Below are 27,085 nucleotides of genomic sequence, written 5' to 3' on the forward strand. Positions count from 1 at the left end.
CTCTCTTTGCCCAGGGATTATTTAGGGGATTTTTTGGTGTGTGGAATAAGAAGAGTTATGCATTTATAGATGTTGATGCCTAATCTCTTAAGTACTTTGTGCCAGATCTTACCAGTATGTAGAATAAATATTTGTTTCAAGTCCCCTAAATAAACCAGGTGGTAGGCAATGACTTAAAATAGATTTTTTTTTGTAACTGAGTGTGAGAGACAGTCAAAAGTGCTTGAGGATTGTGCTCCACATCTTACAAGAGATGGGAAGGCTGCTAAATTTATGCAGGTTTTTTAATCTCAGGCTAGAATATTATGTGCATATTAACAGATACAAATCATTCAAGATACTTTGATATGACAATAAACAACTTTATTATTTTCTTACAAAGCAAAAGCCTTAATAATTAGGTGGGTAGTGGAGGTATATATAGTTTTTTTGAAGTAGAAATGAATCTTAGAATTTGGTAGACTGCATTTGTGTGCTTTTCTCTGTGCAAAAAAACCCTGCTTCATTTCACGTCTTTACTTTCTATTTTTTTTTAAATTTACATTTGTATTGTGTTCATTAATATCACAAAGGAAATTAACCTTTTTATTTTGTATCTTTAAAAACCTTCCAGAGGAGGATGAGGATGGAAAGACTCCAACACAGCCACTGTTGAATAAAGGCAGGCATTTTCCATCTTTTTGTGTTAAATCATTCTTTCACATTGTTGATTTTAGTTTTCCTTTTGTAATTCATTCTACACCTAAGTACCAGAGGGGAAAATACCAACCATGCAATGCTTATTTCTTTCTTCATACCTGCTTTAGGATGTGCTTCATCCTTAGGGACTAGGCTGTGGAAAAAAAAAAGCAAAATTGTGGAAATGCCTAGAAGAGGTTGCTACTGAGAAAGGATTGTGCATAAGTGTAGGAATTAAAAAAAAAAAAAAAGAAAAATCTCTTTTGGTGAAGTAACACTTGAAATGTATTCATGACCTTTCTGCTTTCTCAGTTCTGTGTCTCAGGTGTCTGTCTGGGTCCTTGCTTGGTTCAGGAGACAGCAACTGATGGTGCAGTGGAAGTGCCCTCACTTTATTCAGTGTACCTTCCATAGTCATGGTTGTTGCTCTGTTATTTGCAAATAGTTCAATATCCTCAAAACCAAGGCTTAGTACACCTACCCAGTGAGGTGAACATGTTGAAATAATGCAAAGTATTCTTTCAAATCAGCATTTTGAGAAATTATCTGAGCAGTTTTCACTAACTTGTTCTGAGTTAATCAGGTATTTTTGCCTTAACTGCAGTTCATCTGAGCTGTTTTGACATTGTCTTCGTAATTTCAGCAGCTAGGGGCTTTTGTGTTGTAATAATGGACAGAGAGATTATATCTTGAAGCACAAGATGGCAGTTTGGAAGAAGTCCCAGTATGCAATAAAGTAGTATATTAATGTAAATCAGTCACAGATGTGCTCTAAATTTAAAAAATTCCTAATAAAATAAGGACAGAGACAAATGTCAGACTCCTGGCTCTTGCTCAGACTGAGGATTTAATTAAGAGAGAGAGGTCAGGGATTTTTTCCTGCAGTTCAAAAATGGGATCTGTATTATTCTAACTGAAAATGCTATTATTGTCTTGATCTCAGTAAATCAAGTAACTTTGTTATGCAAAACAGTACTTTTTGCAAAAGGGCCCAATATGCATAAATAGCTTTTAATTTTACCACATGCTTAAAGAAATCTGGATTTAAGGAGAGAATTACTTAGGACAAGACATTTACTTATAAAATCAGTTACCTGCGTATTTTTAGGGAAGTTCTGTCATTTGCAAGAGGTAGAGTGTGTGGCCTAAAGCTCTGGAACAAAGTTAATTAAATTGTCCAGGCAGGAGTCTGCATGGAGACCTCACACATCCTTTATTTCTCAGATGCCTGCTAAAAGCTGCTGAAATTGAGTCTCTAGACGCCCCTAAATACAGCCAGTTCAGTTTATATCCAATCCATCAAAATTTGGAGTTGGGTTGGGGGGTGTAAAGGAAAATTTTAATTTAAAAGTAGGTATATCACAAAATGTTAAGAGTTGCATTTGATGATTTTCAAATCGATTAAGCAAAGCACTTCAAAACCAAAATTTCACCATATGTCTTTTCCAGATTCAAAGAGCTCCTCCTCTCCTTTAAATGTGACTGACCAAAGACTTCTTGATGCCAGTTCTCAGTTCCAGAAGAAACAAGGGAAGAGTAATATTGATGTCTGGTGGCTCTTTGATGATGGAGGTAATGCGTTTTATCATTTAAAACCTTTAAATGCTGATTAAAAAATACTGGAGTAATTCTGGATTAGTTGTTAATAGATATCTGTCAATCAGTTCATATAAAATCTGTGTAACAAAATACAGTTTTCTAAATTTGTCTGAAATTCTGTTCAAAACACAGGTTTGACACTGTTGATTCCTTACCTTATCACAACCAAGAAGAAGTGGAAGGACTGCAAGATCAGGGTGTTCATTGGTGGAAAAATAAACAGGATTGATCATGACAGAAGAGCGTAAGTTTGCCTTAAAAATTCCATTTCAAATGCTAGTGCAGCACATTACACATTGGATTATTTCTCTTCCTACTTGGTTTATTTCAGTTGTTCTTTGCTGGAGATGTGATCGTATTCTGTTGCCTTTCTGAAAAGGTTTTGTGTCCCCCAGATTGTTTTTGGATGACTTACCTCAAACTAATTTTTCTGCAATATTATTGACACTATTTCCAAATATTTTCTGAGATTATCTTCAAGAGAGAGCTCTTCTCTTATTTTAAAGCCATAAAATTATTTGGGTTTTTTTTTTCCAAAGCATGTTGTTGATTTATAATCTTATGCCAAGTCAGTTTGATTTTTGTCCTTGTTGCATTTAAGATGCTTTTTTTTTTTGGTTCTTAAACCAATGGTTTTTATTACCAAACAACTGTCTGTTTAACCTGTGAAATAATTAAAATTATGATCATGTATAAAAGCTTGTTTTTCTGATGCAGGATGGCCACTTTGCTCAGCAAATTTCGGATAGACTTCTCAGATATTATGGTCCTTGGGGATATTAATACTAAGCCAAAGAAAGAGAAGTAAGTCTCAAAACACATCTTGTGTGTTCATTGAATTTGTGATTTCTTTAATTTGGAACACTTCATTCTTTCCTACATATGTTATGCTACAGAGGAGCCTTTGTTAATCAGGGTTTCACAAAAATGTGGGAAATTAATTAACAGTAACTCCCATGTCCAAGAATATAGAAATCTTTATTTTTTAAATCTCTGGCCCTTAGATTGTAATAATAAATTCAGAAAAATTAAGTTTTGTAAAAAAAAACAAACCTGAATTGTCTGGAGCAATCTTTTTTAAGAGAGATGTTCACCAAAATTTAAATGATCTGAATCTCATAATGTTTTAGTTTAGTGTAACAAAGCCTGGTCTTGAAATAGCCTGATTTGGGTTTTTCTTTTTTTTTCCTTTTCATTTTTTAACTTGCTTGGACTTTCAGCGTATACAGTAATGATCATACATATGATATTTCTTACTTTCAAGTTCAAAAAAGCATTAATTGTAGATGGCTTTCAGCACAAATTTAGAACAGAATGTGTATGATCTAAAAATACCCTCCTTTGCCATCATCCTCCTTTCCCTTCAGGCCTTCTTGAGTATGCTGAAGTTGTAAAAATATCTTTTATTTGGGCATGCATTTATCTGAAAGTCTTGATACACCATGGAAATTGGGAAGTGTTATTTTAGAACTTGGCTAAATGCTAAAGTTAATGTGAGTTCTGTTGTACCCTTCTTTGTAGTTTTTTCTTAAGTGTATAGAATACATTGAGCAACTAAAACAAAGGGAAACAAAGTATTTCTGGCACTCTGGTGCTTTTGGATGTGCAGTTTCCAGGAGCCTGCTGCTGTGAAAGGTGTAAACTCTGATGGAGGAGCACCCATCTATGCATCAGAGCTGAGATCCTGGAATCATGTGGAGTTATTTTTGTTTGTTAGAAGTGATCCATGGATTACTTCTGAAAGCATTTTTCTTTCTGTCTCTGTGGATACATCCCCACAACATATCCAGAATATTCCTAAATGCCATTTAGCTATTAACAACGGCTGGGAACCAAGTGGAGGAAGATTAATTTTCAACAGGTGCTGTGCTGTATAATAATGTTTTTATTATTAGATCTGCTTTTTGCTCAGCCAAAGAATAACAGATCACATTTGTTTTCTTTCTTTGGATTAAGATGAAGTCATTGTACAGTAAAGACCACCAAGAGTAGATATAAAAATGTTTTGTTTGTGATGTGGGCATTTCCTGGAGGAAATGTAGGTTAAAAAGTTGGGTAAGGTGGGTTTCCAGCAGAAATTAATTCCTCCTTGATCTTCAGGAGGTTTTATTCTGAAATTCTTGCTCTAAAGTCCTCATAAATCCAAAGTATTCCTATTCTTACAAGTGCAGCAGGAAGACTAAGTTAGATATCTGTGTTTTTTCGTTTGAATGTGGCTCTTGGACTGTACTGGAAAGAGATAAAAGAAACAAAGCAAAAAGATCAAAGCCAGAATCCAAACAGCAATGGCATGAGACCTGATAGCTGATTTTTACTGGAACATGTAAATTCCTCCTCCTTCAAAGTTAGTTCTGAAGAATGTGCTCCTAGATATTGTCCCTTATATAAGGATGGTACTGTTGAGCTTTTAAAATTAGAGGTGAATTTCTGAACTGAGTAAACCTTTTAATTGTATGGGGAATTGTTTGCTGAATCACAACATCTGCGCGTGCAAAAAGCTGATTGGATGTTCTAACTGCAACAGGCAGGGGAAGAGAACTTCAGATCATCTTTCCATTGCAATAAAACTTAATTTCTGACACTGTGAAAGTAATTTTTGATGTGAAGACTCCTATCTGCTCTAATTTTTGCTCATTTGATCCTTCCAGTATTGCAGCTTTTGAGGAAATGATAGAGCCCTTCCGACTTCATGAGGATGATAAAGAACAAGAAGTTGCAGATAAAATGAAGGAGGATGAACCATGGAGGATAACAGATAATGAGCTTGAGCTTTACAAAACAAAGGTTCTGGCTTTTTTAGAATGTTACATCAGTTAAAACTTCCTTCTACTTCATTTGTGGTTGTGATAACAATGAGTTAATTCCTGTTATTCTCTCTCTTACATAGCAGTTTTTTTATGAATAGCAAATAAAAAGTAGCACCTAAAACCATGGCTCACAAAAGCAGAAAGGTTCTGTATTTGAGTATGAGCAGGGCCAGACTGCTCTCCTACAGTATTTCAGCATTTAGTTCGGAATAATTTCATCTATAGCCAGATGTTTGTAATTTTTTTATTTTAATCAAGCTAATAATTATTATTTTTAAAAAAACACTGCTAAAACCAAGCAACGCTTTGTGGTGCAGAGGAGCAGTTGAAGGTTTGACATCTTTCCCAAGCTATTGTGCAGCACAGAGACACAAAATATTTCTTCTCAGGCATTTCTTTGCATGAGAAAATAAATAGCATCCTGTAATAGGGTAGCACTTGGCTGACTTGCACATTCTGAGCTTGCTGCTTGCTTTTTTCCCAACCTTACAACCATAGGTTTTTTGATAATGAGGAGTTTCCACACTGAGATTGGAAGTATCTGCTTTTTATTTCATTCCAGTTGGTGATAGTGTTTTCCCTTTCTTTATTTTTTTAAAGAATTTTTTGTAGTTTTTAAACAAAAGCTGTTCCTAACAAGTTTGATTTTATTTACAGACTTACCGACAGATCAGGTTAAACGAGTTGCTGAAAGAACATTCAAGTACAGCTAACATAATTGTCATGTAAGTAAATTATTTTAACTTGTGGTGCTACCTGAATTGATATGGAGCTGTAATTCAAAATAGAAATACAGATCAGGAACAGGTCTTTGCCTTGGCATGTTCAAGATTGCAGTCCTGACTGTATTTATTTATTTATTAGAAGTATGGAGCCACCATTCTGCTGAAGAAAAAGGTGCCTTTTTATTGTTGATCATCCAGCTTTAGTTGATCACCTCCACATTTGGGGTGCAGCTCAGGATTCTCACATTCTTTCTAATCCTGTGTGCAGTTACTCCCCTCTTTCTCAAGTGCTTCCTTTGATTTCCTTTTCTGGAGGATCTCTCTAGATAAAATTAAGTCATTATCTTGCTCACAGATTTTTGGGGGATTACTTTGGGTGTGAACAAGCAAGAGGCAGATTTTTTTGTAGGTTGTAGATTTCTTACTGCCATATTTTAAAATGCTGAGGATAAGTAAAATGTCCTCAGCTTAGGAGGGTTCTGCATGAAGCTGCCTGAATATTAAATGGTGTTAACAGGCCAGAAGTGAGGGGAAAATAGATGTAAGTGCCTGTGATGTTTCAGATACAAACTTTCATTAATTCTAAGGAGGGTAAAAATTAAAATTAAAAATATTAGGAAATTTGAGTTAACATTTAGATTTTGGTAGAATCATCTGTCATATTTATTACAGTCTGACTTGTAGCTGGCCGGGTGTTTCTGCTCAGTGAAAGTTGTTTCCCTTGTGCCTTGCAGGAGCTTGCCAGTGGCACGGAAAGGGGCAGTTTCCAGTGCACTGTACATGGCCTGGCTGGAAGTCCTCTCTAAAGATCTGCCACCAATCCTGCTGGTTCGTGGGAATCATCAGAGTGTCCTCACCTTCTACTCCTAAGAGTGCTGCCCGTGGCACAGCTGTGATGGAATGGTACTGCAGTGCCCAGGGGAGAGTGACTGCCGTGGTCTACAGCTCATTAACATCACAAAGGCAAAAAGTGACTCTTCTTTCACTATTTCACTGACTTGAAAGCACACAAGGAAAGTCACTGTATTTCTAAAAGTTGTGACATCTTCAGTTTTATTCTATATTTTCTGTAATTTAATCTTGCTTAATGGGGGAGGATTCCTTGTTAGACTGAAGAACAAGACGAGCTTTTTGTTTGCTATTTGAATAGCAGCAATAAAATGTTGTATTTTTGATCAATGAAAGGATTATAGATTTATAAAAGCCTTTTAGCCTTGAGGTGCCTTCTGAAATTAACCAAATCTCACCCATACATCCTATTTTGTAAATTTATATAGAATGTCAAAATCTGCCTTCGACTAAGAGTTTCGATCAGACTTCCTTTAGTTTTTAGTCTATTCCATATTACAATAAAAATGAATGCTGCTTTTCAGTCTTCCATTGAGCTATTAGTTCTTAGTACTGTATGTTTTCTATCGTCAGAAAGTTTTTTTTTGTTTTTTGGTTTTTTGTTTTGTTTTTTTAATTATTGCATCTGTTAGATTTAAAGGTGAGAATTGGGGCAGGTCAATTGAACTAAAGCGAATCCTTGATGTTACTGCCACTAAGTTTTGTAACAGTTAAAATAAAACTAATTCTGCTTGTAGAGAGGGTCCTTTTTCTCAAATTTGACAATGTGTGCTCCTTTGGCAGTAGTCTGAGACAGACAGCTGATTTTATCTACCTTGGCAGAGGGCAGTATCCTCTTAGTCTTAGCTCTGCTGTGAAATCAAGCTCATCTTGCTGGCTGAGGCTTCCTACCTTAACACAAATTGGAAGAAAATAAAAGACCTGTCCTAGTTCTTGGCCTCTTATGTTTTAGTGTCACTTTCAACTTATTTTTGAAACAAAACTCGACTTAAGGCTTGAATGGGGATAATATAAGCAATGTGATGCTATCTAACAGAAAACAGTAAACACTATGTGGAATTGTGCTATCCAGTATGAAATGTAAAAGCTGCAGTTCTCTTGCATTTTTCAACAAATGGTTAAACGGACCACTAAGTTCTTAGGGGAGATGTTTTTAGGTCAATTCATTCAGTTGTCAGAAAATTAATTAAAGTCTTATTAAATAATACTCAGGTTTTATCGTCTAGCAATTTTGATCTATTCCATACATCCTACTTTATACATTTTCTATGTTCAATAAAGAAACTGCCAGTCTTGTGTGCCCTTTCATTGTATATTTTGGAACTTTCATAATTTAGTCTACTGCAAACACCTGCAAAAGAAATTTCACTTGAGCCTTTGTATAAAGGTTAGTAATGTGAACTGTTTTTTAAATTCCTGATATTTTTTTGGATAGAAAGGATTGCCTAAAAACATTTCACAAGCTTTTGATAATAGCATTGGACATGCTACTGGATCAGTTTACCAGTGGGTGAGTGACTTTCATTTAAGGATGCACAGAAAAGGTTTTTTGGTTGGTTTGGTTTTTTTTTTTCTTTTTTTTTTCTTTTTTGTTATTCATTTGTTTGGTTTGAGGTTTTTTTTTGGTTTTGTTTTTGCTAAATACAGGATCAAATTGAAATGTAACTGTTCCTTTTGAAGGACAAAGTATAATCATTGCGTGGCAAGGTAGAGCTTCAACTTCTTGTGATTAAAGATAAAAATACACTGTGCAGTGTACACTGTTGTCAAGTTCTTGGTAAACTGCTAAAAATCCTTCTTTTTTTTTCCTCTTTTTAAATTTTTTTTTTAATTTTTGCCGTTTCTGTCAATTGGATTTGAGACTATGGAATCATTTCACTTTCTCAAAACTTCTAAAGAAAAACAAACATGCATGTCTCGCTGCTAAGTGTGAGATAACTGATGCCAGCATGAACCCAGCTTGTTATGATAAAACATTGTAAGACAAGACAGACAGTGTGGGGTCAGAGTGATGTTTCCTTCCAGGTGAGGGGATGTGGATCAAACTTACCAACATAAATATCACAGGTTTTACAGTGTTTTGTAGGGGATAAGGTCACATTGTGCATATGGAATCATTGCCACGTTTCTCCTTGTTTTGTGGGTAACATTCTTTTGAGCAGATGGACAGTATGGCATGGACTTAGTGCTGCTATCTTAAAAAAAAATACAAAAACAAAACGTGCACAGGTACACTTATTTAAAAAGGTTTATTTGCCCATTCAGGAAACCATTGCTTGTGATCTGTAAACACAACACAGAAACCAAATGAAGTGTGTGTATACATGCATATATGTGTATAAAATTATATAAAGTATATCTAAATATGCATTATGGGGATAGTTAAGGTCATGTCTGTGAAACACCATAGGATGCTTTTTCACATGCACTCTCAGGAGTCCACTAATGCTACGAATGAGGGCAAGGTCCAAGACTATTTGCTCACCTTAATTTGAACAGTTAATGGTAATTGTCTGCAACAGATGTCAGTTAGTGGCAGTCACTCCAACTCCTGCTTTGATTTTGAAGCCAAATTTTACTTACGTTCCAATCATCATTAATTAAGTGGAAAATTAAATCACTTACACATGGCAATTCATACCTTCTTATAGATTAGGTTCCTTCGTATGGGTTTAGAAAGACAATAATAGCTGGTGAAAATCAATTATTTATTTGTTCACTTGTATTTAGGTTTCCTTTTACATACGTTCTTTTTATATGCTTTTTTTCTGACATTACATATTTAAAAAAAAACAACTAAAAATAATTTAAAAGATCTGAGCGTTAGTGGGTCGTGGCCCACTTGGCTTGAGGATGTAAGATTTGACACTGTACTGTAACTGTCCCACACAAATGCTTTTCTAATGTTTTAACGTAATTATTGCAGTTAATACTTTGTACCAGGGGGATGTCACTGCAATAAAAGAAGTGAATTCAATACAACTCTCTTGTCTAACAAAGCTTTTTTTTTCTTTTTTTTTAATGGGATGGGAATAATGTTCATAGTTCAACAGGTTAATGCTGAATTTGGTTCCTGACATGAATATGATTATTGCATCCATCTAAAAATTACTTTTGTAGTGGAATTTGCACAGGACCAGTGGAGCTTAAAGCAGCTCATGTGTCTGGTATAAGACTAAAACCATGTTGTTTTTTGGGGAGGAATGTTTGCCTCTCAAAGGTCTAGAAACAGTAGTTGTTGTATAAGAAATTAACCATGTAAAATTGTAAAACCTTGTAAAATTTGCCATGGCTTGCCAGACAGCACAGACCCGTCCTCAGCCCCTGGTGTGTCTCAGCTGCAGTGGTGGTATCTGAAAATCTGCTCCAATTGATTTTGTCCCTCAATACACACAAGGACTCTCTTAACTCCTCTTTCTCCCATTAAAATAGAAGTCCACTGGGACATGGAATGTGTTGGGATAAGAACTTCTCAGACTGTTGCAAAGTTGCTTTGTAAGCAACTTTGTTGGTCCCTAACTTCAGTACACTCCACTACGAATTACTGAAAATTTGAAGTTTAAAAGCATGAAGAAGGGGTGAGTTCTTACAGAACACTGAAAAAATTCATAGTCTCATCAGTTTTGGTATTTGATCCCTGCTACAGTCAGAGCTCTTCTGCATATCCATTGTCAGTCGTGTTTAAACCTCAGGAGTGAGGTTTGGAGGTCACTGGGCAGGGAAAGCTTGTTAAAAATTCCCTGCCAGCTCCCATGGCATTGGCTCCACCCTGGTTTATTCTGTGAAGAGGTGGAGAAGGTTTGTAGCAGCTTTGTCCTACATCCTTCTGTTTGCTTGGAGCATCGTGAAGAGGTGGATCTGAGTGATGACATTGCCTTGTGCTGAATTCATACCTCAGTGACCTCGAGCATGCGTTTGAACGTAAAAAATGAGGATTTGGTCAAGGTCAACCGCATCACTTTGCGGAAGAGTGAAGGCTCACACTGCAGAGAATGAGTGCTGTGATTTTGTGTTAAAACAGGGAAGCAGCACACCCCTCACCCTGGTGCTTGTTCTTCACCAGCCTCATTAACAATTCTCACACAAACCCCTGTAAATCCCAGAACCTGGTTTGTGTTCAGCTGGGGTGGGAGCCGCACCTCAGGCCAGCGCAGCCACACGGGCAGCGAGTGGAGCGCCTCAAATCCTTGCTGCTGTTCTGCCTTTCTGCCTTGTTAACTGGAAAGCAGAGCAACTTTCCAGAGTTAACTCTGACTTAAAGTTGATGGAGGCTGCTCCCTGTGGTTTTAGGACAGGAGAGCTGATCCAAAGATTTGAGGGAAGGAGAAAATGGTGAAGCACCAGCAGGGAAGATGCTTAGTTCTCCAAACAGAGAGGATGTTTCATTCTCCAAACAGCCCCAGGGAAGATGTTTTTCTTGCAGTACAGGAGGCTTCCTACACCCAGAGGAGCGTCTGGTGCTGACGGACTGTGCTCCATCCTTGGGGCTCCTCTGGACTCACTGGCAGCTGCACCAACAGAAGTCACCAAGGGAGCCTGTGCTGGCTCTTTTACCCCCGTCCTTACTGATCTGAGAGCAGAAGGAACCTCAGAGCAATTCCTTTGTCTGTCCTGTGATCTGCCTGCTGTCTCTTCCAGAAAACACTGGCTTTCCATCCCCAGGAACCCTGTCTGCACCCTGCCTGCACAGCTGGCTTTAACTGCACCTCACAACACAACAGGGAGCAGGGGAAAGGGAATCCCTGAGGATTTAAACTGTCAGGCTGTGTTAAATTAAACTTTTCAACATTCCTTCCCCTAAAGATCTCTCAGCAGTGAGCAATCTACAGAGGGAAAGCAGCGAAGGCCTGCAGGGAAATGTCGGCCTGCTCTGCCTTGCTGACAGTGATGTAAAAATAAAAGTAAAGCAGCCTGTCCTGTGCCCTCACAGCCCTCTCACCCCCACTGACAGCAATTAAAGGCAGTAGCCCCTGGCTCTGGGAGATTTTCCTCACAATCCTGCTCCCTGGCATCTGTGGAAAACTGACCCTGCTGAGCTGCAGCCAAAGAAAATTCCAGCATGAGGCTCCATGGCCAGGTGCATCCCCTGGCAGCCCCTCAGATCTGTGCACAGTGATAGTAAAACTCCTGCTATTAGAACATCATTTTTAGTGAGAGAAATCCTAGTCCTGTACCATTTCTAGGAGTTTCAACTAAAATCCTATCACCAGGTGGCACCACTGCCTTTCAGCATTCCATGGAAAGCCTGAAGCTGCTCTGTCAAACGCAGTCTTCCTGCCCTGTTCCATTGGGTTCATTCCTTAAACAACTTAGTACTTTGTGTGGGAATCCACAGAATCAGAGGGTTTTGGGAAAGCTGCAAAAGGCAGGAGACAGTGGAACTGTGATTGGAGCTAAGCAGCAGGCATGAGATTGGTCAGCAGAAAAATTATGTAAAAAGTACAACAGCAAGGACAAATAGAACAATGGTCTGTGTATTAAAACTTGTCTAGGATAAATCCCTAAGCTGCAGAAAAGTTTATCTAGTGAGATATTAGGAAGGTTAAAGCTTAATAATGGAGCTCTGTGCATTGTGTTTTAAGGCTCACAAGCAGGTATTGTATTTGAAATAAGCAGACATTGTTTAACCAAAGGTACCTGTGCTTACAGTGGTTGGATGGAACTACTGTCAATGTGCTTTTGCTTTGTGTGATTGGTCAAAAAACTTTAACCATGTAATGAGACTGATGCTGGAAAATAAAACAGCTCAAGGCACGTTCCACAGCAGCCCCATCCCGTTTGTGATTTGTACAGAGACCCTGGTCAGTGATACTTTGAATTAACAACAAATATCGGCATAATAACATTGTTTTCTGTTTTTTTTTTTTTATAATTTTGACTCAATTGATGAAGAGTTTAATGTTAATTCTGCCAGGCCCTGTTGGGAAAAATACTGTGGTTTTGCTCCTGAGAGATGCAGGTACCTTTGAGCAGAAGCTGCCTGATGAGCTCAAACAGCCTTTTTACCAACCTTGCTTTCCTCAGTGGCTCTTTCCAGCTGTGCTCACCTTAAGAGAGCAGAAGGAGAAATGCTGCAGGCAGAGAGAGAAGAGATGCTAGAACACACTGGCACTTCCCATCTTGGTTTCAGAGTGATCCATGACATTCCAATAGGGCTTTTTACTTCATAAGTAACAAATGACAACTGTCTGCCACTTCCAACTACTAAAAAAACCCCCAAAACCAAAAACCTGGACAAAAGAAAATGCTTTGTGTCACCCTGAAATATTCAGGTACCACTGGCTGCTTAAAGTACTGAAGGAAAGTGAATTGTGTAGCATAAGACACATTTTCAAGTCAACTTGAAAAGAACTTTATCACCCTGTTGAACAGTTTTACAGCTACTAAATCTTGGAACATCTCTGCAATTAAATTTGTCTATGCAAAGCAGATGGTAACATAGAGTCAGTCACGAGCAAAGTATTTCCACAGGCTCTGGCTGAAAATCAAAGAGCTGGGATTAGCCTTGAAATATCCTCCCTGTGAGGTTACTCATTTTTTCAGACCAAGCTGTCTGCCTGGATGGTTTAACCACAGCATTGCAAATTACAGGGGACTCTTGAACAATTCCACTGCACTGCTGTTACCAATTGCACAAAACAACATTTACAGTAGTATTAAATATAATTGCACATCAAGTAAGGGGTGGGACACCTGTGCAAAAAAATTATTTTGTAAACCCCGGGGGGCGATTTAATGCAGCTCCTCCCTCATGGGTAGCATGCTGAAGAAAAATTGAATCAAAACCCCTTGATAAGGTGCAAAAATGCCATCACAAAAGTCAGGCTTGTAGTTTAAGCACCTGGAAACCGTGGCAGGCCAAAGCACAGGGCCTGCCAAGAGGAGCAGACAGCAGAGTCAAGCAAGGACAGCTATTTGCAGAATTAACAGGTGAAATCAAGGCTAACCACACACTGGTGTGGGCTTCCACGTGGGGTTTTGGCTAACCTCATGCAGATTTCATTTTATTGAACGTTATTAAGAGTTTTTGTTCTCATTAAAATCTTCCTGTACCCTTCCAGCATTAATAGTAGTAACTCATGGCAGGATTTATGAGGAAAAAGTTCAGCCTTTGGCAAATGCATGACAAACCTTACTGAGCACTCTTTATTCATGATATTTTTATTTTCATTGTATTGCAGGGCTCAGGGGTAGCTTTCATGTTCTTGCCATGTTTGTATGGATCTAGAAAAGTGAGGTTTGATCCTCAGCTGAGACTTGGAAGAGCAAGGTTACGATTCCCTCTCCAGCCAGAACACAGATCTCACTTTTTCCATCCTGTTGGCCAACCCTCAAACCCACCAGTCATTCCAGAAAACCCATCCTGCCCGGGACACAAAACATTCCAGCATTAATTTGTGGGTTTGGAGCCTGTCTTTGCAAATGCACCCGTGTGCCATCACTCCAAATGCATCGCAGGCAAGAAGTTTTCACTTTTCCCAGGATTAAACAAGGGTAGTAATAAAACCAATCTTCTCCTGCTGTAGCTTTGGCTGGATGTAGTCAGTCTCCAAATAAAGGGCAGTGAGCTCTGAGCTGGTAGTTTTGTCATTGTTCTGATAGTAATTAACCATATTCTATGGCAGATTTTACGCCAGGAAACAACTTAGTGGTAGATTTGGAATTCCTTTCATCCTAAAGGATAATTTTTTTTTTTTTTTACTTTGGGTGGGTTTTTTTTTGTTTTGTTTTGTTTTTTTTTAAGTTTGTTTGTTTTTTGTTTATTTTGTTTTGCTGTAAATAATAATACTTTCTCTTTCTTTTAAAGGAAACACCTAACTTTTTTTTTTGTCATTTCTTTAAAATAACGCTTTAAAATTACTCTTTGTAATCTACTTTAAACATTCCTGTGGGATAATTAATAGTTTCTGATAAAGAAAAAAAATCAAATACATAAACCAGCTTGTTCCTTCAGTCCCTGAGCATAAGGGAAGATAATTCCCAAATCTAAACAAAAGCAGGCAAAGGTGTGTGTGGTTTCACTGGCTTCACTGAAATATATGTGCAGTCCTTTGGAACTGGCCTGTGGTGTGTGCAGCTTGAAGGAATAACAATGCTCCCCCTAAGATCTCAGATTTTCATGATGGTTTCAGTAAAAGGCTGCTCAGGTTGCATTGTCTGACAGGTTTTGGAAATTGGTGCTGTTTGTCCCCCAGGTGAGCCCCTTTCAGCAGTTTTTGGGGGATAGGCTGCAGTTTTCTAGGAGGCTGCTTGTTGGCTTGTTTTAAGAAACAGAAATATTTCTTTCTCTTAAGAGATGTAGGAGAAATTTGTCCACTCTCCCACTTGTGGGAGCACACACATTTCAGGTGTGTCCTGGGGCACTCGAATCCTCCTGTCAGAACAGAAAGGAATGGAATAGGAATAGAACAGGAACAGTCACCTGCAGAACTGCTGGAGAGATCTCAGGTCTCAGCTTGGGAGCTGAGAGTCATGGAAATTGATGTATCTACCATGAGAGTAGCTGTGAGAGGATCTGGTGGAGTGAACTGGCAAAGATGAATCCCTGAGAACGAGATCCTGTGGTTCTGAGCTTTGCTTTGGAGAGCACATCAAAAGTGCTGTAAGGAAATAACACATCAGGACAAGGAGGGTGCACAAATGCCTCCCCTGCATACTTAATTGTATTTTTTTTAAGCACTTTGTACTATGGAAGGGCTTAAAGTGTTTTGCCTTTTTTTCCTCACTGTTTTTTTTTTTTTTGTCTCTTTCTTTCAATATAAACCATTTAGTTATGGAATGCTTGATATTTGATCACTGAAAATCTGGGGTTTTGACAGCTTGTGTGGGCCATATTCTAGATTCTGCTTCCTCTTATTTTTAACAAATCGTGGTTTTTGTCTGTGTCAGTTTATCATATTTGTTCTTGGTTGCCTCCATAACCAGTTTCTTTGGTGCAGACTGCATTCTACACCTAAATGCACAGTTCTCTGTATGCTACTGCATGGCTGGAAGTGAAAAATTAGGAAAATAAGTAGGTTTTTTTCAGTAATTAAGTAGCAACACTAAACAAAAGCAAATCTAAGGAGCTTTCTTAGGAAGGTGGTGGTTATTTCACAAGTAAAGGTATTTATATGATACATAAATACTTTCAGTATTTAGTCTGGAGACAAAGAACTTGACAATTAAGAGTGATTTCTTCTCATGTATAGAAAAAAATTCTATTTTATTCATCTTGGAAAGTGTTGTCTGAACAATGGAGAAGGCAGATCTGGCACTGTGGCTGTAACATTTTTAATGTTCTGTGGATAAATAGGCATGACCTCCTTTTCTGTCTGTGCTCATCTTGGAACTCCAGAAACATTTAAAAAAACCACTGCTTTCCACAAAGGACAGGTTTGTTGTTTGTGGTTTTGTTTGTTTTTATTGAGCATGCCAAGTTATATCCATATTTTTATGCCCTTTTCATGCTATCACTTGCTGGGTTTTTCCTGCTCTTGTCAGCACCAGTGTTTTCGTGGGTGGTGAATGTAACTTTAAGGAAACAAAATCTTTTCATGCCTTTGTTTTTTTTTGGGTTTTTTTTGGTTGTTTTTTTTTTTTTTTTTTTTGCTTGTGCTCCATTCAAGGTTTGGTTGCTGCGGTTTGTTTTCCTCGGGCCCTTCCTCTGGGCTGTGCATGTCCTGAGGAAGGGCAGCTCAGTTTTCCTCTCACTGGAGGAGGCTGGGGAACACAGAGGAGCAGCCGGAATTCCAAACACAAACCCAGGAGCCAGCTCAGGCCATTTAATCACGTTCTGCTCAGTGCTGCTTCCACCAAGCGTGGCTCCTTCCCATGGGAAAGGAGATTTGGGCTAAGGAAGTGCTGGGTGCAACTCAGTTCATCCATCAGGGAAAAAAACATCTGTGATTGGCTCCATATTCCACAAACTCTCATATTTTGAAGTGTGTGTGTGTCTTCATAAAATTTACATCTGTGTTGTCAGCAGCTGAGAAGTTGCTTGTAACAATAAAATTTATTTCAGAATAAATCTTCTGCTTCCATCTTGGCTTCGGAACTTGGGTTCCCCGACAGCTGCTGTTTAGCCAAAAAAATAGCTGTTTTGGGACTGTGGATGGAGCACTTAGAAATAGCATTTCTTTGCATCATGTGATAGGAGAGAAGAGGAATTTCAATCATTTGTTTAATTAATGGCATGTCTGGTACACTTGGTATTTTCCATGGGGTGGTATTAATAGATGAGCTACAGCAGGAGCCATCCCCGTGGATCTCAGCTCTAATTCAAGAGCAGCTATTTGAGACCATCACCCTGTGCAAAAATAGTACACAATGTGGGGATTTCACTAAGTTTTAGGCACGCTGAAATTAAAAAAAAAGCCTGAATGCTGTGCCTAAGGATTCAATGAATGATTCAGGAAAGGGTTTTTATACAAATTTCAGAGGCCTGTGGAGAAACACTCTGCACTTTCAGAGGTGTGGGTGCTGCTGGCAGAGCTGTCTGGTGATCAATTTTACTGATCAAGCTGAGGGACAGGGAGCTGAGGTATCTCAGCAGTGAGTTTGGCCTTAAAAATACTGTAATTAGGTTTTTTTTTGTTTTAATGTATCTGATCTAAGCTCTGTGAGACACTTGATAGATTTAACAACAGGCACTTCAAGCTCAATCTCCATTCTTAACTATGGGTTTTCAGTCTCCCAGCTGTGTGCTTGAAACAATGCCATGAAAAGAAGGCATCCAGCCAAGCACTGGCTGTCATTTCACAGTACAAAATGTAAAATTGTGACACAGAAATTGTTGAGCTAGTGTTTGGATAATTTATGAGTAATTTAGACGAGGCAGAAAAAGGAACTGTGTGATTATCAAATGGTGTGGGATTGCAGACTTCATTCTAGAGCTGAGGATTGTGATTATCCCTAAAACTAGGGCCTGGGAATGAGGGCAACTTGGATTCAATAGCAGGAGACATTCCAATCTTAGTTGTAAGAAATTAAGAATAAAATATGAAGCCTATACAAGTTTAAAAGCCCATTTGGAAGAGGGAGGAATTGCTGGATTTTGCCAGTTTGTCTCAGAATTACCAGATGTGACTGCTTTTTGACGTTGCTTCTCTCTGGCTGTGCATACACCCAGGTAAAAATATGTGCACAAAATTTTGATCTCAGCTTCCTACCCAATTACAGCACACCAGACGTGTGTTGTATTTTTACCACACAACTTTTCCTCGTTGATGTTAAATGTTTACACCTGACTCAGACCCATTTGTGCCTGCCAGTGCCGTGTGGGAGCAGTTCTTCTCAAATGTCATCCTCACATGCTAAAAACTGCTTTTATTTCTGATCTTTAAGAATTTGTGGTTTTCAGAAATGGGATGTGATTTGGGGAAAACAGCTCCATTACCTTTTAACCTAGTGGGTGAACTACTTGGCAGGGTTTCTATTGAACTGGTAAGTTTTTAGTCGGTTCCTTTCAGCCTTCTGCTGGATGATTTTTCTGGAGCAGACAGAGCAATGGTGAAATTTGTGCCTTTGGGTGTTATGGTTGCTCTGTATGTTGACTTTTACCTTAAAGCTAATGTTTTTTCCAAAAAACTGGATGTTAATCTGAATGCTAGGTCAGATGGTTGTTTGATATTCCCCCTCCCCATCCCGTGTGGGGCTGTCTCCACATGAAGAACAGCAAGGCCTGGAGATAGGAAAATTATTTTACAGAATGCCAAGAGGCCTTTGTATTTCCCTCACTTAGGTACATAAAGAATTCTTTTTGCTAAATAATTAAACTGGGGGTCAGGTCCTGTTGTCTTGAATGCATATTTATTCTTTGGATTCACAATCACAAGCTCATTTTCAGCTGTTAGTTTGATGATCTGGCCTAAAATCCCAAGTATTCCCAGATTTCAGGTGTAGTGGTGACAGTAATTCCCCATTTCTCATCATTGCAGAGAAGAGGGAGTGTTTGTCCAGCCATGTGCATATTTGTGTTGTTTTGGTTTTGAATGTTGTTTTTTTTCCTTAGTAATCTTGCCCAGGGGCAAATCTCAGTGGCAGCTGACAGGGGTTTTTGAGTCTACATTGTTCAGGAAATGCAAGAGGCTGAAGCAGAGAAGTACCAAATATTTCTATAAGTACATAAGCAATACAGAAGTACCAGAATTGGACAAAAATGCAGAAAAGCGTTGCATATTTACTTTAAGTAAAAACATTGCTTGTCACAGGATTTTAAAATTTACCAAAAAACTCCTGCTTGTGTAACAAGTGCTTTTTGAGGCAGCAAAGGGATGGCACACCAAGAGCAGCTCCTGCTGGAATTCTCTGTGTCTGGAGGTCTGCTTTTGGAGTGGAAATGGAAATGCTGTTACTTTCCTAACTAATTTTTAATTAGTTGCTTTAATTAATTGTAAGCAGAGACCACTTTTAGCCAGCACTAGTCAGGTTTCTTCACAGACTCTTATTGTTACTTCAATCATTAAATCACTGACTAACCCTGAAGATACTCAGTAAACAAAACCAAATGGTGTTGAAGATTGGACGTCTGGGATTCTAAATTCATGGCGCTTCAAGGATGTTGGAGTAACCAGAAGATACAGAGGAGATGAAGCCTGAAAAGCTGGTGACTCCCTGTCTGAGAAAAAATGACAAAAGGACTAAAAGTGTGGGCCAAATGAGCATGAAGAGTGAAAAATCAATAACCAGAGAAAAGAGCACTGATTAATGAAGAGAACCATGTCATTTGGAACCAACAATCATTTCAGTGTTCGCAAGAAATGCATAAATGAGTGGAAAAGCTTTGCATCAGGCCTCAGTGTGGAGGCTGAAAATCTGACAACCACACTCACAAACCCTGGCCGAGAATAAAGCCAGGCCTGACTTGCTAACACAAAAAAGACAGTGTTAGAGAGGGTCGTATTTTCCCTGACATTTTCATAGGTTTTGGGCAACCACCTCATTTTTGACAAGCCCAGGCAGGGAGGAGGCCTCGGGAGGGTTTAGCTGGTGCTAAAACCATGGCCAAACACAGAGGTGAGACCTCTCTGTGACCACCCATGCCGAGATGGGGCTGGCTTCTTGGAACGTGTGAGAAACCACCTCCTCCACCAGTTCTGCAATTCTGTGGGAGCAAAGAACTCATTTCCTATCTCTGCCACAGGAATCTGGTGTCAAACCTATGAACAGCCACAACAGGGGCCAAGGATTTTATCTCAGGTATGAAATGTTCTTCCCTCTCAGGTTTTCATTCCCTCCTGTTGTGGTGTTGTCACCCCAGGATGAGGTGAGAGATGAGGATTTGACTCCAAGTTCTCAGAGGGCTGATTTATTATTTTATAGTATTATATTATATTAAAAGAAATGATATACTAAAACTATACTAAAGAAAGAGAAAGGAGACATCAGAAGGCTAGACAAAAATGAATAATAACAACTCGTGACTGACCAGAGTCCCAACACAGCTGGACTGGGATTGGTCATTAATTAAAAACAATTCACATGCTGGGTAAACAATTCTCCAAATCACATTCCAGAGAAGCAAAACAGGGAGAAGCTGAAGCAGGAGGAAAAATCCTGGCAAAGGGATTTTTCATAAAGTATCACCTCCTGCTTTATGAAGTGTGAGTATCCACCTCCTCAAAGTGGAGTTCATAAACCCAGCCCTCTTCCTGGATTTAAGGCGTGGCTGTTCTGCAGCTTCAGTTTAGTTTAGGTGTGTAATCCTAATTTATTACACGTGGCAAGAATTAAGAAGCACAGTCAGGGCAGTGAGATTTTTGCTGTATTGAGTTTTGCAGTGCACTGCCCCTCCCGGGTTCTTCCCCAGGTTTAGCACAAGGACCCTTCAGCTGCCATCTGCAGCCTTCTGTCCCAGGTGTGACTGCCAATCCCAAGGCAGCACAGTAATTAAATCCCATATAAGAATCCCTCAGCCCTTTCTAGAATGCCTTAGCTATGCCAACAGTCCGTGATTGTATGGGCCTAATAGAGCCTTTTATACAACTGAGGGATTAAAGATGGCAAAGCACACATATTTATGTGAGTAATATAATTTGCTTTTAATTTATGATGGTAATTAGACTAAAAGATGTTAATAAAACCTGTGTCTGTACTGCAAAGTGTGGACAATTATAATTAAAGTCCCTGCTGCCTAGGCCAAATTTAGATCTTACAAGTAGTAACTAAAATCCTGGTTTCAGTTGCCACAGGATACTGCAGGATCTCTTAAATAGCAAGATTTTCATTTTACTTTTAAAGAAAAGATGTGGGGGCTCTGTAGCTTCCTGTGACACCATGGCTGTGCATGTGCAGTCAGCTTTCTCATAAAAAGAAACTGTAAAAAGGTAGAATTTTGACAAGTGGGTATAGAAATATATGCTGTGACAGGCTGGATGGCAAAGAGGTTTTGGTCTTCTTCCTTGGGATTATTTTTTTCTTTTAGTTCTAGTTATTTTTTCATCTGGATTTGAAGCTGGGAGTGACATTTCTGGGATTGTGCATAACTACCTTGTGGAATTTACCAATTCTGGTGGTAATGCTGCCTTTCTAGAAAAGAGATAACACTTTTTTTGTACCTTGTACTTACTGTATGATTACTTAATGCAGGTGAAACCATCTGATGAGTTTTTTGGTTTTTTTTTAAAGCTACAAAAATGTAACAAGTGTGCACAGCACATGTAGCAAGAAAATCCTCCAGAATTTGTAGCCTCAGAGAAGTCACGGGTGAGTGTTGCTGTTACCTCCTCTCCTGAGAGTCTGACAACAAAGGACAAAATTCTCTGCTGTGTGCAGTCTGATGGCTTTTCCTGCAGGGTTTCCTGGAAAACTCCCATTTTGGAGCAAGAGAAGCCTTTTTCTAAACCACCTATTGCAGTTGTTAAGCCTTTAAGTCAGTGCTGTATGTATTTATCAGACCCCTAGAGGTCTCTTTATTTCTGTAATGTCAGTTATTTTACCCAGAAGCAGCTCTGAATCCTTTGAAACTTGCACAACCATATCTGAAAGCAACGTCAAATAAATGTGGTTCCAGACCCCAGTATTGGCTATTGCTTTAAATCAATCACCAGTTTGACTCTGAATGGAAAAAAGAACAACTAAAAAAAATCCAAAATAAGCTTTATTGCAAGAAAAGTGTTGTCTTACTGATACAAATGTTCAAGAGAAAGCTTTTTTTCTTAAAACTTCTCTTTTCAAAATCCCCAAACTCAACAAAAGAGAAGAAAAATCACTGAGTTTAACTTAGTATAAAGTCTTTGGTCAGCACCTACATGCAACTGGAACAATCCTGGACGTGCTTTGGCTATTTTCACACGTGAGATTCTGTTGCATGGCCAGTGACAGGCACCAGCTGCCACAGAAAGCACCACTGAGACATACACTTAACACATTACAGTACAAAATGTAAAAAGAAAAACAAAACCAAAAAAATCACTACACTAAAAGTCAAGTCACTGTACCATCATCCTTCTTACAGAACAAGCTATGATAAAATGAGGCGTGTATAACTACAGCATTAATGAGACTTCTAACAAATGAAACTTCAAATACATAACTTTCCTCACCTGCTCTGCAATAACTGAGTCTGCAGGTGGGGCAGTCCTGACACAGCACTGAGGGCTCAGGAAATGCAGGGCTGGTTTCGAGCCAGCACCAGAGTGAAGCATTCTCTTCTGAGAGACATTTCCTTCAGCTGCCTGTGGGAATTAATGCCAGTTTGTGGAGCACCCTTTCTGAGAGCATGAGGAGTGGCTGCCTGTCTTGGCTCATGAGGTCACTGAGGGAGGGGCAGCACAGTTTGCTTCTGCAGTTCCAAGGGGATTAAAAACAGTCCAGGTATTTTGCTACAGGGCTTGTACCTCCTGCACCATTTGTGGGTGATTCAGAACACAAACCCACTGAGCTGCTGTGAAATACAATCTCTGCAGAGATTTTTATGGTGATACTTGTCCTCTATGACTTTTTTTCCCTCCTTTTTTTCTTAGTTCTCATTCTTTAGAATATCCTACTATGTGAACAGTTTACAATCTCCCACTTCAGGATATCCTACTACACTGATCTTTCAGCTCTGATATATTTTAGAATTACTTATAAACTGTATGGATGCTGGTCCAAGTAGAAAAGAAAACATCTTTCAAATCTACTTTTTTCCTTGATTACAAAAGTACCTCTAAAATGTTATAGCTCAAATTTATAAAACTACAGAAAAATGAGCAAGTTTCCCTTTTTGTTTACATAATTTGTTATTTTCTCCATATATTACTGCATTAAAAATAAATAAACTTCTATAATTTTTTTTCATTAGGAATTATAGCAAAATACCCAAAGTGTTACAGACTGCTAACAGGTAAAAAAAAAATAGCTCACATATCTGTGCCATTTAGTGCCATATGATGACTTCTTAAACTTTAGCTTTTTAAATATACTTTAAATCGAGGTTATATAAAAGATACAGTAACCATGATTTGCCCTTGTAAATAGAAGTTTTGGCAGTGGCAGAGTTTTAAGTCGCCCTCCTGAAAGGGCGGTTCTGCAGTCTTGGCAGGATGGAAAGGAAGGGCTCTTCCCCTCTGCCTCCCTCCCCCAAAATACATTTTTTCCAAAGCATATTTGCTTTGAAATATGTTCTTGGGTGTGTAGACACAAAAAGAAGTGGCTGAAGAAGAGCACCACAGCTAATAGAGGCGCACCCACAGCCTCAGCCTGAGGGCCTCTCCCTTCTCCCCTCGCAGGCCGCCGTCCTCATGGCTGCTCCCCAGCTGCTCCATCTCCTTCTCCTCGGGCAGGGCCACGCTGGTGATGTAGCGCGCGCGGCGCCTGAGGGCCGGCAGCAGCTCCAGGATGGGCTCCCGGCTGCCCAGCCTGGACATGGCCACCCGCACCTTCAGGGGACTCTCCGTGTCCAGGCTCCCCCAGCTCACCTGCTCAGTCTGCAGGAGGGAAGAGTGTTTAGAGCAGGAATTGTCAGGATAATTAAACAGCTCCTGCCTCCATTCCCCGCGACAGGGCCCATAAAGCCTAAAGGCCTCAAGCAGGCCTTGCAGAGCCTCTGAAGGCTCTGATTTCAGATGATTTTGAGAACCTGTTTAACTTCATGCTTGCAAAGAGGCCATGTAGAGGAGTGTTATGAGCAAGTGTTTGAGATCACTTAAAAAACCATCAGGGTATCAGCAAAGGCCAGATTTAATTTTCAAGGCTGAGGCAAGATGAGGATTTCTCAGATTGCACTACAGCCTAGCAAGGGAGAGGGGGGAATGCACCGCCACAAGGAGAAACCTGTGTTTACACACAATATAATGTTCTTATGACCAACAGAAAAAACAGATAAATGCATTTCACAACACTACATGGAAATTCCCTGACACCTTTGCTGAAAATTCCATAGTGTACCACTATGTAAAGCAACTGAAAAAGCATAGTGAAAATAAGGAAAATTTTAGGACAGGAGCAAGTAATGCAGTCCTTTAAATACTTGAACCTCATAGATTTTGACAGTGATTAAAAATGTTTCTTTTTTCACATAATTTATGGATGTCACTTTTACTGCCTAGAAAGTTTTAGAAACTGAAAAGGTTATTGGTATTTAAAAAGTGTAATAACAAGATGTAACAATTACAAACTAGATATGATTTCCTGTATCTTACCTTTATAAGCCCACAAAATGCAGCAAGAAAAAAATTAAATGTGTAATTCTCTAAAAACTTCATTAATTCTGTGAATATTGGACTTCCATCAGCCAGGTCTAATCCCCCACCTCTATGAGCAACTACGAACAGACACTAAGACTAAAATGATCTTCTGCAAGATCTGTTTAGCTGTCCCAGACCATAAATGCTGTCCAACCTCCTCCTGGCAGTAGAACATGCTGTAGACATGTCCAATTCCCCAGGTCTCTGTAATTAAAGGAGAATTATTCCCCTGAATGTATCTGAGGAATTAGACCACATGTCACACTATAAAGGAATCTTTGCAAGCTTCAGACACTTCATCTTTTCACAGCTGTTGCTGTGTTTCTTATTGTCAAATTATTACTGCCAGCAGGACCTAGGTGAGGCAGGGGGAGAGAAGAGATTTTTGAATGCGACCTGTTTAAAAGATTTCCTCTATTCACTACTGGTGTCCTATCTCTGAAAATACCTCAAGAAACATTACAGTGTTTTTTTTTTTAATCCCGGTACATACATTGTTAGCACTTCTCTTCCTCCTGCTGTCTTTTTTGGAGTAGCCATTGATTTTGCACTCATAACACACTTCAGGGGACAAAGCATTCTCTCCATCAGCATCTCCATCCACTGGCAGGTACTGGCCTTTGTTAAATCCCATCCCTGAGACACAGTGTCTGTGGAATGAAAACATGTTTTAGTCACTCCTTGCAGTTTTATGAGCTGTCCCTGCTAAACAGAGTGTGCGTAATCTGTGCCACAATGTCTGCATCCCCATCCTTGCCCTTTCCTCTGCAGGAGGGCTGTGCAATAATTTCCCTCACACTAGAGTGGCTTACAGAGGGAAATGCAAACGCTGGCTGAAGGCTTTTAGCCTGATCTAATTTTCATTTACAGAGAAAAGTTCTACAGAGAAACCAAACAAAGCCAGCCTGCCCTGTACCAGAACAATGTTAATTTGTGTTTAATGTTCTAGATTAACAAGTGATACTTAAATCCCTTAATTATCTCAGTACACATGGTACCTATCCTTATGCATTATCAATCTCCATTCAGCAGGCCTGTGAAGGACTTCATGTGCTGATGCTGGGGGAGAAAGCAGAACTTGTTTAAGGTTATTTATATGCTGCATTTAAAATTAATGTCGTGTGGCATGCACAGACATTTTATTTTTTTTTCTAGTTTCTGGATACTTAGCCCGAAACTAGAAAGGACTTAGCAGCTTGTCCTTAATTTGCACCTCTGCATCTTCTGAATGCGTCTTTGGTGAAAAGCTGTGCGGAGAAACTCACCCTTGTCCAACTCTGTAATAGCCAGGCGGGCAGCCACAGAGATAACCACCCTCAGTGTTGGAGCAGCCATAATTGCAGGGGTTCTTGGCAGAGGAGCACTCATTCACATCGTGGCAGGCATGGGAGAACTGGTCATAGGAGAACCCTGATGGGCACACACACCTGTAACTCCCCAGGGTGTTGTAGCAAGAAGCAGAACCACACATGTGAGGATTGGAGCATTCGTTTTCATCTGGCAAGCAAACACAAAAATATTGGTGTTTTCTAGTCTGAGAGACAACAGATCAGCAACCTAAGAAATCAGTCCCAGGGCTCTGCTGCATCCCTGACCTCATCATCCCATAGGCAATTGGTTTCTGAAAGAGAAAAGGAGTGTCATCTTCACTTGTGGGTGTTAAAATACAGCAAAGATGACACCTCCAGTCAGTGTGACTTGATTCAGTTTCAGGCCAAAAAAAAAAAAGGAATGTTGTGGTATGGAAAGTTGTTTTGGTAGCTAGAATCTTGGTTATTTTATTTCTCTCACAAAGGTATTTCTCTAAAACCTGTAGGTTTTCCTCACCAAGTTTTCCTCACCAAGGCCACTAGTGAATGCTTTGCCATTCTTGCCCACAGCCACTTGGAGGGAGATTCTTTCGAGGACTGTGATTTACAGAAACTTCAGCTGGTTTGGGGTTTTGTGGGAGATGTTCATTGTGGGTTCTGTCACTCTTCTCCCAGTCCTTTGCCCTCTTTGCTGAAGAGCAATGTTAAGCCAGGAGTGATCACAGTGATGGGGACTTCAGAGAAACTGGCTGGTGTGCTACTCAGTGTTAAAATGGTTAGAATAAACTAATTTGTATATAGACAATCAGGACAGTAAAGTTAGCCTAAATGACAGTGCTCACAGTCATGTTCTGATTATGATACCATTGACAGAAAATGATGAAAGCAAACATCAAAAGGTAAATATTTTGTATTGGTCTTTGTGAACAGCATGGGATGACATTGTTTCTGTGTATGGTTTATATTAACCAAAAAAATCCCACATTTTGTTTTGTACATGATACAGCTTAGTTCAAGTGATGGATTGAACGAGCTAAATCTAAACAGAACTCCTGAGCTTCCTAATTTGTCCCATTCCCTGCACAAACAACTAATGCTGCCCTTAAGACTGTATTTTGGAAGAAGGAAACCCTTAACGGTTTTGTTGATTTTTTTTTTCTCACCATTTGCTTTAGATGCTATTCTGTAGCATTCTTAAATTGCTAATGGTTTTTTATGCTTTTTTGTTTGTTTTTTTTGTGTTTTTTTTGGTGGGTTTTTTTGGTGGGGTTTTTTTACCTTATGACAGGCATGGTTTTATAATGCTTTTTGTCCTCAGCAGAGGTATTTACATTGATACTTTCAGGAATTCAATGAACATTCAATGATGGGGATTTTTCACAGAAGAAACAGGTCAGAATTTAGACCTTTCTAGGAAAGCTAACTGTCACAGGGAGTTTCAAAAGGCTGAGTGTGTTTTCTTGTTTCCT

At 39.2% G+C, this 27,085-nt stretch overlaps 2 protein-coding genes across 2 annotated transcripts in view; one reads left to right on the top strand and one right to left on the bottom strand.

Moving 5' to 3' along the window:
- SLC12A2 (solute carrier family 12 member 2) overlaps positions 1 to 9,640 on the top strand; it is a 52,569-nt gene extending 42,929 nt beyond the window's left edge. Inside the window, exons 21-27 of the mRNA XM_005429516.2 lie at positions 614 to 661; positions 2,128 to 2,250; positions 2,410 to 2,521; positions 2,995 to 3,081; positions 4,926 to 5,061; positions 5,742 to 5,809; positions 6,544 to 9,640. Coding sequence (XP_005429573.1) covers positions 614 to 661; positions 2,128 to 2,250; positions 2,410 to 2,521; positions 2,995 to 3,081; positions 4,926 to 5,061; positions 5,742 to 5,809; positions 6,544 to 6,679 — 710 coding nt within the window. The 3' untranslated portion in view covers positions 6,680 to 9,640. The remainder of the gene's footprint in view (positions 1 to 613; positions 662 to 2,127; positions 2,251 to 2,409; positions 2,522 to 2,994; positions 3,082 to 4,925; positions 5,062 to 5,741; positions 5,810 to 6,543) is intronic.
- A 12,079-nt stretch (positions 9,641 to 21,719) lies between these two features.
- Positions 21,720 to 27,085, bottom strand: part of FBN2 (fibrillin 2) — a 121,382-nt gene continuing 116,016 nt past the window's right edge. Inside the window, exons 63-65 of the mRNA XM_031064055.1 lie at positions 25,572 to 25,803; positions 24,800 to 24,956; positions 21,720 to 23,547 (exon numbers count right to left, since the gene is read on the bottom strand). Coding sequence (XP_030919915.1) covers positions 23,293 to 23,547; positions 24,800 to 24,956; positions 25,572 to 25,803 — 644 coding nt within the window. The 3' untranslated portion in view covers positions 21,720 to 23,292. The remainder of the gene's footprint in view (positions 23,548 to 24,799; positions 24,957 to 25,571; positions 25,804 to 27,085) is intronic.

Source organism: Geospiza fortis, unplaced genomic scaffold (genome assembly GCF_000277835.1).
Source record: "Geospiza fortis unplaced genomic scaffold, GeoFor_1.0 scaffold1199, whole genome shotgun sequence".
Lineage (NCBI taxonomy): Eukaryota > Metazoa > Chordata > Aves > Passeriformes > Thraupidae > Geospiza > Geospiza fortis.